Below are 14213 nucleotides of genomic sequence, written 5' to 3' on the forward strand. Positions count from 1 at the left end.
AAACTGCTTCTGGGGTCTCAAACGGAATCCACCTCTACGACCCACAGCCCCCTGCAAAATAAGGCAGAGTTAAATCACAACCCTGGGCTCATTCAGCGACTCAAACGCGGTTTCAAGGCTTTAGCCATCCGTCCACCTGGATTTCACTCCCACTCCAACATTTTCCAAGTGTTGAACGTATTTTTTTTTTCTCTTTTTACCACAAAACGCCTCAAGTGCACTGTGATAAATGACTCAAACAGGATTATAACCAAATTTAACAATTTATTAAACTAATAAATGCAAGGAAATGGCGCTGGGGTGCACAGACAGCACTGGGTGCTCTCGGTGTCTCCGCTCCACCAAGACGCACACTGTACAGTTCCAGTCCCTGGTTTATGTATCTTCCAGGGATAGCAGTGCCCTCAGCTTAAACTGACAGACTGGAGTGCCCACCAGGCGACCCCCACAAGACATCCTTTAGATGAGCTTTAGCTTTTGTCTTGCTAACAAAGTCAGGCAGCTGGTTCTGCAGACTTGAGGCAGATTTGAGGCACCTTCCTATTCTTCTTTCCTTCTTCATCACCTCCTTCTCAGAGACAAGTTGTTTCTCCTGAGGTATCACAGCGCACACAAGGTGCTAACATTGTGGTCCTTTAGGCAAAGCTTTGCACATCCTTTATATAGTTTGTTGCTGCTTCAACATACTTCATTCAGTATGAATCTTCAACTGTCCCTCCCAGGCCCATGGCCATACAAGGGTATGTCATGATGCACCCCCAGCATTATTCCATATTAACACGACTCAGATGGACATATATCACACACTTAATTACGTATATATGTGTGTTAGTGTTACTCAGCGTTGGCGATTCACTCTCAGGACTAGAAAGTTAATGTGTTTTCTTTGCTGTAAGAGAAAAATCACCAAACTTTGATCGGTACCCCATGGATATCGGGGTGTTGGGTTGGTGCTTCCGAGTGCTTTGGTGGCAGCTGGCAACGTGAGGCTGCGGCGTCGCTTCCCTGCCGGCCCCGTGAGCTTGGCAAAGCCATGACACAAAGCCCGCAGGCAGCGCGCCACCGCGCTGAGGAGGAACGAAACACCCATTATTCGTGTGCACCGCAGCTGAGATCGGGGCCAGAGTGCGATACTGAGATTCCTCTGGATTTCGTAATTACTACACCCACTTGTGTACAAAACAACCCTTCTGCTGAGCCCCACAGGTCTGACAACAAGCAGAGAGGAAAATCCCAATTTCCTTGCCCCTGCCAGGCAGCGAAGGGGCACCACCAGCTGCTTTTAGAGATGACTTTGCCTTTCGCTGCGGTTTCTTTTTGACTCTCAGCCCTCTGTTAGGAAATCAATTGAGTTACCTGCGAACAAACTGCCCTGATTTAAGTCTGGCACTGTTACTCTGCGCGAGCCTGCTCGTGAGCACGATGGAAGGTGCGGGAGGGAGGCTGGGGATGTGTTAATGGCCAACTTCTGCTGGAGGCTGCGAGGGAAATTACCGGCTCCCTTCTGCAGGCAGAGCTGGTGCGGCCGAGTCCCGGCTCTGAGGAGGGGAGAGCTGAGGGGGCCTCCAGAGATCTGTCCTTGCCTCATTTTCTTCCATCTGCCCTTCCCTGCTCCTGTCTGCAGGGCTCCGCTCTCCTCCCTTGCAGGCACTTTATGATATTCTAGAAAATATTGTGGCTATTGCAAGAGACACTGGTAAAAATTGAGGCTTTTTAAAGCCGCCTTTGCTGGAACATGTGTTTGTGTGACCGTTTCCTCTTTCAATAGGGAAGTTTTTAAATGCTGAAGCTGTTGTTACTTTGGGGAGACCGCAGGGTGGGCTGTTAAAACGTCCCTAGGCTGGGGGGAAATGTCTTTATTTTCACACCATGGGGCTGCTCTACGCCTTCTCTATGCCGCTCGCCTGAGTGTGTGTGGAGGTTGGGGGGCCACGGGTGAGACCCTGAGCCTGCCAAGGCCACGGGGACTTAGAGCCACGTCCCAGCAGCGAGCTGTGGGGACAAGTAAGACCCCTGCGGGGTGCAGAACTCCGGCCCCGACGAGCCGGGCACGGGCCGCCTCCCGCGAAGGAGGGGAGAGAACAGGCGGCAGGGCCCCGAGAGGCCGTCGGGGCGGGCGGGAGGACGGCCCGGGAGGAGGAGGTGGGGGGGGGAGGCTGCGGCTGGCGGTACTCGCCGCCCAAGATGGCGGCGGCCGCCTCCGGCGGGCCCTTTGTCTGCAGCCGCCGCATTGCCGCGAAGCGCGCGAAACTGGGACAGCGCGGGCACGTCGCGCCCCCCCCCCCCGCGCGCGCCGGCCGCCGGGGAAGGCGGGGCCTCCTCGTACCCCCAGCCAATCAGCCGCCTCCACTTCCTTTCTTCTCACAGGGGCTCTCCCGGCCAACGGTCTCGGCGCTCCCAACCAATCAGCGCCGCCTCCCGCCCCCCGCCCCCCGGGCCGGACCTCGTTAATATTCATGAACCCCCCGTTCCCTCCTCCCCTCGCCCCCCGCCGGGGCTCATGAATAGTAATGACGTCCAGCCCAATCAGGCGGGGCAGCGGCGGCGGCGCTTTGGTGGCATCAGTCGCCCCGCCTTGCAGCGGGGTTAATCTGTATATTCATGAGAGGGGCGGAGCGGGGCGCGGGCGTTTATAAACCGCCGCCCCGCCAGCCTTAGCGTACATCGCGCTGAGGCTTTGAAGTGCTGTGTGGCTCTCGCACCTCCAGGGCACCGGTAAGGCGCCCGCCGCGCTGTGCGGGCTGCGGCCGGGCAGGTTCCGAGCGCCAGAGCTCGAGGAAACGTGTCTTAGGAGCGGAGGGTTGGCCGCTCAGGGGGGTAATCCGGACCGGGTCGCCTATCCTGCGGCGTGGGTGTCTTCGGCTGCTGTGGGGAAGCCCGGCGGAGCCGTCCCTGTCGGCCGCTGGGGCGGAAAGGGGCAAGGGGAAGGGTGAAACGAGCGCTCGGAAACAAAATGGCGACGGGCTTCCACCGTGCAAAATGGCGGCGGGCGGGAGGAGGGGCGTCGGATTGCGCCTGCGCCAAGTGGGCGGGCTCTGAGGGAGGGGCGGGGGTCCGGGCTGTGGGGGCTCCGGGGAGTGCGCATGCGCGCTGGGCTCTGAGGGGAGCGGGGCTGCGACTTGGCGGGAACAGACGGCGCTACCGGACGGCCCGTCAGGCGGGGCCGTGAGGATGGGGCTGTCTCTCTCCAGGCCTTCATCCCCGCCTCTGGTCCCGCTGCCGCCCTGGGGAACCCTCCCCGCTGGTGTGGGGCCGGCGTTCCCGTCTCTGGGAGCAGTCTGAACGTGCTGGCGGTGTGCTCCTCCCAGGCTCTCTCCTCGTCGAGGTGCTGACAGGATCTGTTGTCTTTGCAGGTCAGAATGGCATCAGATGAGGGGAAGCTCTTTGTTGGTGGCCTGAGTTTTGACACCAATGAGCAGTCATTGGAACAAGTCTTCTCAAAGTATGGGCAGATTTCTGAAGGTAAGGTGGGGCACTGTACCACCTGTGCTGGCCTCCCTGAGCTGCTTGGGTTGCACAGGTGCTGATGTTCCCCTCCCATCTTCCTTTCTAGTCGTTGTGGTGAAAGACAGAGAGACTCAGAGATCCAGAGGTTTTGGCTTTGTTACATTTGAAAACATAGATGATGCTAAAGACGCGATGATGGCAATGAATGGAAAGGTAAGAGGCTTTGGAACAGCTTTCTCGATTTCCTTAAGGGACAGCAAGTGGCCTTTGAAAGATGTGCTTCTGTTTAATGGCAGTGTAGAAAAGCAGGTAGATGCTGGTGTCTCAGTGGTACAAATAATAACGAATTACTTGAATTTTTATGACTCAATGTATATGACAGAAAGCAGTGCTTTACAGGAGTGCCTTTGAGCATCAGTTTGCTTGTGTCGTTGGCTTAGCTGTCACATGAAATGAAAGCTTTCTTGGTGTCTTCTGGTACTGAATGTGTGTAAGGTGTTGCCTGTGCCCTGCTGCTGAAATGTTTCAAGGCAGTTTATTTTTTCCCTCTTTGCTAGTCTGTAGATGGCCGTCAGATCAGAGTTGATCAGGCTGGAAAGTCATCAGAGAACAGATCTCGTGGATACAGAGGGGGGTCTTCTGGGGGCAGAGGCTTTTTCCGTGGAGGCAGAGGTCGGGGCCGTGGCTTCTCGAGAGGTGAGTGTACACAAAGGATGGGGGGGGGCTCCTCATCTGCTAATGGCACCTGTCAACGTGCTTAAAAACCAACCCCAACCCTTGGTCTGGTGTCTTTTAAAGGAGGTGGAGACAGAGGCTATGGCGGAAGCAGATTTGATTCCAGAAGTGGAGGTTACAATGGCTCCAGAGACTACTATAATAGCAGGTAAAGTCATTCTGGGTGCTCATGCGTTGGTGGGAAAAGCTCTTTTTGAAGCCCCTGGCCCTCTTGATTTAAAGGTGGCCGGGCTGCAGAACCAGTTGAGCAAATACAAAGCAGGTGAATGTTTTTTAACAGCAGGAGTCAAGGTGGCTATGGCGACAGGTCTTCAGGAGGATCCTACAGAGACAGCTATGACAGTTACGGTAAGTCTTGGTTCAAATGGGAACGATGAGTACGTATGCTGTAGGAACTCTCTAAACCTTCTGACCCTGTACTCGAGTCTGGAGATACTGTAAGGCTCGGTTGGACTGTACCGCTATTGCCGTTCTTGCCCCTAAAGAACCAATCTGCCAGGCTTTTGGACTGTGGTTGTGCCAGTTCTTTTTAAGTTTCTAATTTGTAATGCATGTGTAGGAGTTGCTTGGATCTAAGGCAAAGCAAGTTTTTAAAACGCGTTCCTCGAGCTTTTGAGGCTAAGGCAGAACTCGGATGCCCTAACAAAACTTTAATCAAGGGTGGGGGAAGTTTCTCTTGCGGTGTAGCGAAACTAGCACTAGCTTCTGAAATAATGCAAAGGGAGTAAAATGCTGGAACTTGTCTATGCTTCAGTGCCTTTACAATTGTGCCTGCTTCTTGTCCTCAGCTACACACAACGAGTAAAAATCCTTCCTGACTCAAGATCGTCCTTCCAATGGCTGTATTTATAAAGATTTTTGGAGCTTCGCTGAAATCGTTATTGTGTAGTACATCTACTTGTATTTTCACTTTTGTAGTATTACCAGTTCTAATCTTGTCAAACACAGCCTGACAGCTTCTGATATGAGATGGTCTAATTAGACTTTTCTTTAAGAAAGCTCTGCTTTTCAAGTGTTTTTAATCTTTTTTTGAAAGCACTTCAGACTTTATTTTATCCTTCATGATGAGCCAACCGTGTGCTCCTTTTTTTTTTTTTCCTTTTTTAAAGTTGTGAAGTTGGGGCCCCAATTCAGTTTCTTTTGAGATAGAAAGGACCTTTGATTCAATGTTCACTGGAAGCTGAACAAGCTGTGGACTTTTTTTTAAGTGCATTACCTTCGTCTTTTGTAACATTCCTTTAGTGTAGCAAGGTAGGAATGCAGCCTGGGTACAAATTGGAAGGCAAACCACCTTGATATATCTAAAGAGAAAACTTGCTTGTATGTTCAACCTGCATAACGGTATTTTTACTGTTGTAATGTTGTAAATTACCCAGAAATAGACTTGCAAACTTACCATAAAAGAGGTTCTTGAAAATGTTTATTTATATTGTCCTTTTTTACTGGAAGAAATATGCATATTCCATTGATATTGTATTTGAAGTGGTAAAGGAATCTTGTATACAGTTTTCTTTTGGCTTTACGAAGCCTATTAAAAGACCGTCTGAAATGAACTCTGCTCCTGACATTTACATTTCATTGCACAACACAACCCTTGAAGAACAGTTTTTAAGTGAGAGAGGATGCCAGAGGAGAGGAGAAGACGTGTAGCGGGTAGTGCAAGAGCCAGCCAGGTCTATTGACCAGGTGCTAGAATTTTAAGCTGAAAAATCGGTCTTGACATGTGAATTTGCCAACATACTTTGCACGTGAGAATGCTCAAAAGCTTGTCTAGCAGCAGAGGACGGACAGTATCTACCGCAGGATGTTGTAGTACTCAAAAGCTCAGCCAGACGGCGAGGGGACGCTGGTGTCAGGCAGGATAAGCCATGTTTTCCTTAAACTACTGCCGTAGCCTACACTGCAAAGCTGTAGAGAAGAATCAGCCCTTTAGTAACTGGACTGGTTACTAGCTTGACAAGTGTGCAATGGTAGGTAAATTGCCGTGATTAGCTAGCTTTGTCATTGCCTTACAAGTTCTAAGAATTCTTTGCTAGCATATGGAAACTGCAGTGTCCTTGGAGAAAAGAAGTGTTGTGCCTCCAACAGAAACCTCTGAGACGAAAGCTGCTCTCTTGGCTAGTTCATATGTGGAAATAGTCCTGTAATTCGAGGTAACTCCTTTTGCTCATGTCCGCATCCTTCCTCTTGTTGAGAGCTCATTTGAAAGTCTAATGTACCTGTGAAATAATTCCTTTTTGACAATTTTGGTCAACTGATGGAAAAATTTTAACCCATGCCGTATGCAACCTTTGGCTTGTGGCACAACTTCAGTTCCACAGATCAGAGTTGGGCATGCAGTCGTGTCTTGCTAGTAGGTATGGAAGCAAGATGGGAAACGAATTCCCTGACTCGATATGTGTTCATCTATTGAGACTCTTCCTAGACTTCATTAAGTTGCTCACTTTTAATTGTAGCTTTCTTTGCCATCCTACTTGTTGCCATTAACTTTTTCCCATAGCCCACACCTCCTAAGCAGCCATGTCAAAGTGGTTAACTCTCTGCTTAGGGATGAAATGATTCAGTGGCTGGCGTAGCAAAGGCATCAGCCAGCCCCGGAACAGTTTTTTTTTTCCCAGACTCTGCTTCTGTGATGTGATGGGTTCAGCGAATGGCTTGTGAAACCCTCGTATTACGATGTGACTTGTGTTTGGGGGAGGCGGGTGGCGATGTAAAAGCTCTGCTTGATAGTCCTGTTAATCCCTCTCTGCTTTGGCAGGCTGAAGAGAAGATGGGATGCTCCACCTGGAAGCCGAGCGGGGCTCTGAGGAAGGAGAGCGCTCCATCTGAGGAAGCGTGGCCAAGATGCGGGTTTGCCAACCAGGTAATGTCTCACCCCCTTGGAGCCATCCTGAGCCAAAATCCGTTTGGCTTTTCAGCACTGTTCAGTGAAGTCAGAGCAGTAGTTGCTAGGTGAAAATCCTCTGCCTGTAACTTGACTGTCTTTCACTTTGTTTCAGCAATGAAATGCTTCAGAAGAGCGAGAAGGACGGCTGTTGCCTGGAGTGGTGGAGACGAAGAGCTCTGAGCAGTGCTGTGGCTGCTCATTACATAGGGCAATTGAATGAGGAAATACAAGTCGAATGAGTGAGAATAAAACAGTGGAATGTGGGAATGAAAATAACTTCAGTGGTACTTTTGTGGGGAAACTTGAGAATATTGGGTGGTGGCCAGGGTGTGCTATAGCAGGGTTGGGTCTGGCGTGCAGCCTGGGTGGGAGTGCCAAACAAACCAGCCCTGTTCTGGCTGGGGAGGTGGATGGGAGGGCAAGCCTGACAATTCAGGGTGGGTTGGAGAAAGAAATGGAAGAATGTTGTAACCTGGAGAGAAGTGGCAGAATTAAATCGCCTGTGCTTGTGTGCTGCCTCCCATGGGAAGCAGCTGACAAGAGCTGTGGGACAGGCAGGTACTCAAAGTACTGGGGAAGTTTTTAACCTTTGGTGTTGGCTGGAGGATGCCATTGTGAGGGAGCTTTTTAACGCCAGCTCAGTTGGGCTGCTGGTTTTTCCTGTCTGCTTTTAAGTCCCATTTTCAAAATGAACCATCAGAAAGTTGGTATCCTTTTTTCTTGCTCTTCAGGATGAGTATCTGTTCCCAAGCCACTTGCTACCTAGTCCCTGGCTTGCAGTGAACTCAGATGAGTGCTGGCTGCTGATTTTCTCTGGCACTAGTAGGACTTTAATTGTGAGAGTCTCTCCCCTCTATCACTGGGGGATGTTTTCCCACCCATCACACCAAAACCAATCGTCCTTAAGATGTCTCTGCCCTTCAGGCTGTTGTCACTGATCCATTATACCTCTGTCTTGCTGTGTCATAGAGTGGAAGCAGCTTACTTTGATTTCCCTTGCCCAATGGCTGGTGTGGGGCTCCAAAACAAGCACTGCCTTCCTCACACTTGCTCTGGCCAGGCTCCTTTGGCTCAAACTGAACCCATGCCCATGAAAAATGGGGTGGCTGTTGGTTAAATCCTGGCAATGTGGTGGCTGGGTAACCAAGAGGAGGTTCTGCTGGAGAGGTAGACAGCCCTGGGGGTCTTGGCAGCTTCAAAGGGAATGGGACAGGAGGGTGATAAAAGGTAGCAAGAGGGTTTCTGGCTGGCTCTGCTACTCTCTTTGTGCTAAAAGAGCTTTATTGTGCTGCCTCTTGTTACACCGATGCTCCTCCAGCTTGTGGTTACGCTGTGAAGGACAGTCTTCCAGGAGCAGTGTTATATCCCCAAAACTGCTTGTGTAACCAAAGTGTCTTCAAAGAAGTTGCCTGGGTATTACGTGCAGTAGCAATTACTGTGGCAGGGAGTGCAGAGGGTGGAATTAATGCCACGTTCTCTAGTCCATGCTGTTCCCTGGCTGTTTGGGGAAGCAGCAGTGCTCTGCCAGCCTACCCAGGTGTGGCTTTTGAGCCTGTTGGCACTTGCACCAGCTCTCCAGAGCAGATGGACGTGACAGAGGCCGGGTGCTTAGCTGGTGTAAATGAGCTGAGTCTATGGTAGAGATAGCTTTAAAATCTTGTGCTCTTACTAAGTGTTTTCTCTTGCTGGGCAGCCCCAGGCACAGAGAGAATCGCCATGGGAAGAAGGGGGTTGCTTGCTTGTGAGCCCCTGAGAGCTGCCACCTTTCCTGCAGCAGGAACGTCTGCAGGAGCCCAGGGGACCTCTGTGCATCCAGAACATGAAGGATTATTAGGCTTGCTTCCTGAAACCTACTTTTTCCTTTCTCATTTTAACCTTTTTTTTTTCCCCCAATTACTGAAGTGAACAGGGTTTAAAAAAAAAGGGGCTGACACACTTTCAGGAGCTGTATCTAGCAATTCACCAGAGAGGTGGATTTTGTGTGTTAATGGGGATGGTACTAAACACATGGGGGGGGGAATCCCACTGCACTTGGGTGATGTTTAAACATCCAAACCCTAAGCGCTTGCAAAGCGATATTTGAAAGACCTTCCTCAAACAGGCTGCCTGGGTGTTACCTGGGGGTAGAAATAATGAAGAAGCAGGGCCTGGTTTGAGGTGCTGTTGTTTTGGCATTGCTAATTCATGATTTTGGGGGTTGGGGGCGGAGTTGGCTGCAGAACCCAGCTGGGTCTGATGGGAGGGGTGACCCATTTCCAGCCAGAACGACCTCAACCCCCCCGAGTCCAGGGTGTCTGGGGGCAGCTTGGCCCCTTCCCGGTGAGGGGCTTGTGGCCGACAGCCCCCCGGGTCAGCCCGCAGCTCCTGCGGGGCAGGACAAGGCCGGTGTTAAATACACCGGGGAAGCGGCGGCCCTGGGCGAGGAGGGAGAGCTGGGGGCGGTGATGGCGGCTCTGAGGGCGGGGAGCAGCGGTCCTGGGCGGGAAATGGCGGCTCTGAGGCGGCTGTGGCGGCCTCGGGGGCGGAACGGCGGCTCTCGGGGGTGGGGTGACGACGACACATCTCGCGTCTCCTCCGCCCGGAACGCCGCTGCCCCGGAACGCCGCGTACGGCTCCGCCGGGCCCGGCCGGTACCCGCAGCGCGAAGCACCGTCCCGCCGCCGCCGCCTTCCTACGCCCGCCCCGCCGAGGTGCCGCTCCCCGCTCCGCCCGGCCCGGCCATGCTGCGGCCGGAGCCCCTCTGCTTCCTCCTGCTCCTGCTGCTCCCGCACGTCGGCCGGGCCGCCTCCCCCGTTCCTCCGTCCGCCCCGACCCCGCTCAACGTCACGGAAGCTCCGCGGCCGACCGTGGGTAACGGGACGCGAGCGAGCCCGCCGCCCCTGTCGCGGCAGCCGCCGTCGCTCTCGGGGCTGCCGGTGCTGAAGCGGGCGGTGTACGTGCTCAGCGCCCTCTCCTTGCTGGCCGCGCTGTATTTCCTCCTCCAGGCGTTCCGGTGAGTGCGGCCCGGCCCGGGATCCCCCGGCATCTGCTGTCCCGCTCCCACCCTTGGCCCTCTCCTGCATCCCCTGGCCCCGGGGCCTGCCCCGTGCCCTGCAGCCTGTTCCGGGTCCTGCCCCTGTGTCCCATCCCTGGGTCCCATCCCTGGGTCCCCCTGGACCCTGCCCCAGTGTCCTGACTCCCCCTGGGACCTGTCCCTCTGTCCTGACTCCCCCTGGGACCTGTCCCCTTGTCCCCCTGGACCCTGTCCTAGAGTCCTGTCTCCCCCCGGGACCTGTCCCTGTGTCCCCCTGGACCCTGCCCCAGTGTCCTGACTCCCCCTGGGACCTGTCCCTGTGTCCCCCTAGACTCTGCCCCAGTGTCCTGACTCCCCCTGGGACCTGTCCCTATGTCCCCCTGGACCCTGCCCCAGAGTCCTGTCTCCCCCTGGGCTCCGGGGTTGTGCCCCATCTCCCTGTACCCCCACCATGCCAGGCCGGAGCTGTGTTTCCCCCTGGAACTGCCCCAGCAGCGTGTGTAAAACACTGCTGTAAAGTCACAGCCCTGATATTAATTACCTACGGTAATTAGCAGCAATAATTACTCCACAGACAGGCCGTGTGCCAGTGTGCTCACCCTGCGCTCTCTGTGTCCCTCACCCTTTAGGTCGGAGGGACCCAGAAACGAGCGGAAAACTCATTTCAGGTTGAAGAAGCCTCAGCGGAAGAAATACGGCCTCTTGTCCAACCAGGATGACAACCTGGAGATGGCCTCGCTCGACAGCGACGAGGACACTGTGTTTGAGACAAGAAATCCCAGGCGGTAAAGCGGCTGTTTGTGCTGGGTTTCTTTTTCTCTTTGCCAGACACCTTTTCAAAGGACGTGGGAGCTTTGGCACGGGGCCTATAGCCGGCTCTGCGTTCCTTACGCTCCAGCCTGTGCTCTCCCTGTGTTGGCATCCAGGCTTTTATCTTGCCTCCCTTCTTTTTCTGCCCAACTGCCACCTTTTCAGTGCTCTGTGGGGACAGGACAAGGGGCAGTGGCTGCAAATTAGAGCATAGGAAGTTCTGCACCAACATGGGGAAGAACTTTTACACAGTGAGGGTGAGGGACCCCTGGGACAGGCTGTCCAGGGGGCGTAGAGTCTCCTTCTCTGGAGAGATTCCAGCCCTGTCTGGACACCGACCTGTGTGACCTGTCCTAGGGAGCTGCTCTGGCAGGGGGGGTTGGACCCGATGATCTCTCGAGGTCCCTTCCAACCCCTACGATTCTATGAAGGGAACGTGCCCTGGGTTGTTTGGAGAACAACTTTGTGCTTAGCCCGTAGGAAGGACAGACAGCACGTCCTCCCTGAGCCTCCTGTGTCAGGGAAACAAAACCCCCTGGGTTTTTTTGGGGGCTTTTTTCAGTTGAGGAACTGCTCCCAAGTCACACCGCAGCTCAAACTCACGGTCCTGTTGGGGTGGCTGTCCCTGCCCGAGCAGTGACGTGCTTTTGCCTGTGGGTCATGCAGCTTTGATTTCTCTGGGGAACGGGGTTTTTTTTTGAAAGCCAAAGAGGAACCTTCCCTCAGCATCACTCGCTTTCCGGCCTCTCAGCTCCCCTGGCTGTTCTGAGGTCGGTTGTGACCCATCCTGCTGTGTGTGCTCTCTCTCATGCTGGGTGTCTTCTGTTTTCCAGATGATTTGGGACCAGCAGCACCAACTGCACAGACTGACCAAGGGGTCCAAGTCCGGTGGAATCACCAGCGCTTGAGTTTATTTTTTATAATTGCTTGTAATGACTATTAATTAACAGTCCAACCACTTCCATAGCTGGGGCAAGGGGACCAAACCTGTTTTCTACCTGCGTTTTTTGGGGATGGGTGGAGCTGGCAGCTGAATGTTGCTGCCTTGGGTTGCTGTGCACGGGGAGGGGGATGCTGAGGAAAACGCCAACTCCTGGATGAATGCTCAGGGCTTGAAATCCTACAGCTGCAGCACTTGAATCCAGAGCAACGTCTGCTCAGCCTGGAGCGTCGGGCAAGTGGATTGTGCAGGTGGATCCTCTTTCCCTCGTGCCATATCACAGTACTTCCCTAGGGAAGTGTCTCTGCCAGCAGCTCTGATCTGGTAGGAGCTGGGAGAGCTCTTGTCTGTTACGGTAGCGGTGGGTGTGGATGGTGGTGTGTTAGTTCAGGCAGAAAAGCTTTGGGAGGGAGGTAAAACCCATCAGTTTTCCTGTAGCTGCAAGGTGAGCAGTCGTAGGTGCTGACACAGGTCATCACGAGGATCTGCAGCGTGAAGGGATGGAAGGTGCCACTTGGCCCCAAGAAACCTTTTCTCTGAAGAGCCTGTGGGGTTGTGTCATCTGTGGGGCTGTGAGTGTTCAGACTGTCCTGCCTGGCCCCCACGCTGGAGACACGTGGGGCGTCTGCTGAGCAGCTGGATGTATCCGACGTCACCGGCGTGAGAAGAACGCTGCAGCGTGAGGGGGAACCTGGGTCTGACAGTGTGATGAGTGACCTGTCCCTCGGTGTCTGCTGCCTGGAAAAGGAGGACCCGAGCCCCATGGACTCTGATTCTTAAACCCAGACAGCCCCTGGCTCAGAAATAAATCTCTTTCCAGAGGGTAGGGCAGTTTCACTCCGATTGTTGGTCCTCCAGCTGCTTCCCACTATCAGCCCAGCAAATCAGGACCCTTCCATGCTCTGAATAACGGGCTCTTACTCTGTGGGACCAAACAGAAGGTTGTCTTTAGGTGCAACCTGCTGTTAAAATGAGGAAAACTATGTGTGAAGTGCTCTGTTCAGCCTTGAAGGGGAGGCCCACCCTTGAAAACCATGGGCAGGGCAGGCCTGAAGTCCCAATTCCACCCCAAACTGGTAGTGCCTTTGCTGGGAGAACTTAACCCTGCAGGCCAGGGAGCTCCCTGCTTGACCTCACCCTCTGAAGATGATGAATGTCTTTGAGGTGGCAGCTCCATTGATTGACAGATGCTCTGTGGATAAGGGGAACAGAGCTGATGGCAGAAGGGGCAGATGCCCTTAATCAAACTGGTTTTGCTGCCCATCACCTGGGAGCTGGGGCTGCTGCTTTGGGATCCCTCCTGGTGCTTCGCCTGCACAAGGGGCAGAGTGGGTGAGGTTTCCTGGAGAAATGTCACCCCTGGTGCTGGTGGCTCTGTCCTGCACACATGCAAGAAGATTTTGAAATAGATCTATTTTTAGTAACGCTGCCGTGTGAGCCCAGCGCTTGGCTCTGCCCTAATTCCACATTATTTGTATCCTCTCATTCCTCTTTTAGGTACTTTCAGCTGGTATAGCTGATGCAGAGATGAAAGCACTCGCTGTGCTCCTCTGTGAGGACGGCAGGAAGGGCTGAAGCTGGGGCTGTGGTGATCAGAGAAGCTGGTTGGTTTGTCTTCCCAGGTCCCACACGGGCCTGCCTGCAGCTGATTCACTTTGGCTCTTCAGCTCCCTCTGTGAAATTTGGTCTTGGCTTGTGCCCTGGGACACCTGACCGTGTTTTGGTGGCTCAGTGCTCTGCCCAAAAGTGTTCCTGGGCTGTTCTTTCTCAGTGGTGATTAACTCCATGGCTCTCAGGCTCTGCTCTTTGTTTACAAGTAAAGTTTTGCTGAGTTTCATGGTTTTGAGGTTTCCTTACCTCGCAGGTGTGTGTGTGTGGGGAATTGGTGTTTTATTAAATGCTAATGGGTTTGGGTGGTTGTGATCAAAGAAGGGACCTTGAGCTGTAAGTCCTGCGTGATTTTGATACAATTTGATTTTGCTTTGATGGGTATTTGGAGTCAGAGCAGGGGAAGATGGGGAGGGACACTGCTGGAGCACGTAACGAGGTCCCTGTGAAGGGAAAGGAAGATGAAGGCCCAGAGGAGATGCCAGCACACACATAGGTGTTGTCAGAGTGCTGCTGTCTGTCTTTAAAGGGGTGGTGAGGTAAAAGGTGATCGTGAGGCCATAGTGTCACGTTGCTGACACATTTGAAGTGCAGTCAGTGACCCTCTGTGACTGTTTCCATTCTTCCCTGAAGCATCCTGCGTCTCAGAAGTGCTCATGGTCTGGGTTTGCTCTTTGCAGGCCAAGACGTTGCGTTCCTGCTCTGTTCTAAGACATGGTTAAAGGTGTTTCCCCAGAGGAGACAAGGATGGTGCTGATTCCAGATCCAAGAGT

The 14213-nt window shown here is 53.3% G+C and overlaps 2 protein-coding genes across 6 annotated transcripts; both read left to right on the top strand.

Annotated features, from left to right (window-relative positions):
- The first annotated feature begins 2664 nt into the window (after positions 1-2664).
- CIRBP (cold inducible RNA binding protein) lies at positions 2665-7345 on the top strand. 5 transcript variants are annotated; one of them, XM_084276544.1, is made up of 9 exons: positions 2665-2715; positions 3354-3462; positions 3554-3660; positions 4005-4143; positions 4246-4330; positions 4463-4530; positions 4971-6335; positions 6941-7045; positions 7182-7345. In XM_084276544.1, exons 2-7 carry the CDS (start codon positions 3360-3362, stop codon positions 4985-4987), a joined length of 519 nt encoding a protein of 172 aa, XP_084132670.1. In that variant the 5' UTR covers positions 2665-2715; positions 3354-3359; the 3' UTR covers positions 4988-6335; positions 6941-7045; positions 7182-7345. The 5 variants fall into 5 exon arrangements, with proteins under 5 accessions (XP_084132670.1, XP_084132671.1, XP_084132672.1 ...); XM_084276545.1 differs by having other exon boundaries at positions 4466-4530; XM_084276546.1 differs by lacking the exon at positions 4971-6335.
- A 2444-nt stretch (positions 7346-9789) lies between these two features.
- Positions 9790-10871, top strand: FAM174C (family with sequence similarity 174 member C; the record flags this gene model as incomplete). Its single annotated transcript, XM_084276549.1, has 2 exons — positions 9790-10061; positions 10712-10871. The coding sequence occupies 2 exons, from the start codon at positions 9790-9792 to the stop codon at positions 10869-10871; spliced, it is 432 nt and encodes a 143-aa protein (XP_084132675.1).
- Positions 10872-14213: the final 3342 nt, after the last annotated feature.

Source organism: Gallinula chloropus, assembly GCF_964237585.1.
Source record: "Gallinula chloropus genome assembly, chromosome: 28".
Classification (NCBI taxonomy): Eukaryota; Metazoa; Chordata; class Aves; order Gruiformes; family Rallidae; genus Gallinula; species Gallinula chloropus.

Excerpts from the sequence above, each read along its gene's own strand:
- CIRBP (XM_084276543.1), top strand. The coding sequence starts at position 3,360 with ATGGCATCAGATGAGGGGAAGCTCTTTGTTGGTGGCCTGAGTTTTGAC. Across the intron at positions 3,463-3,553 it reads GTATGGGCAGATTTCTGAAG|TCGTTGTGGTGAAAGACAGA; the intron begins GTAAGGTGGGGC and ends CTTCCTTTCTAG. Across the intron at positions 4,144-4,245 it reads GGGCCGTGGCTTCTCGAGAG|GAGGTGGAGACAGAGGCTAT; the intron begins GTGAGTGTACAC and ends TGTCTTTTAAAG.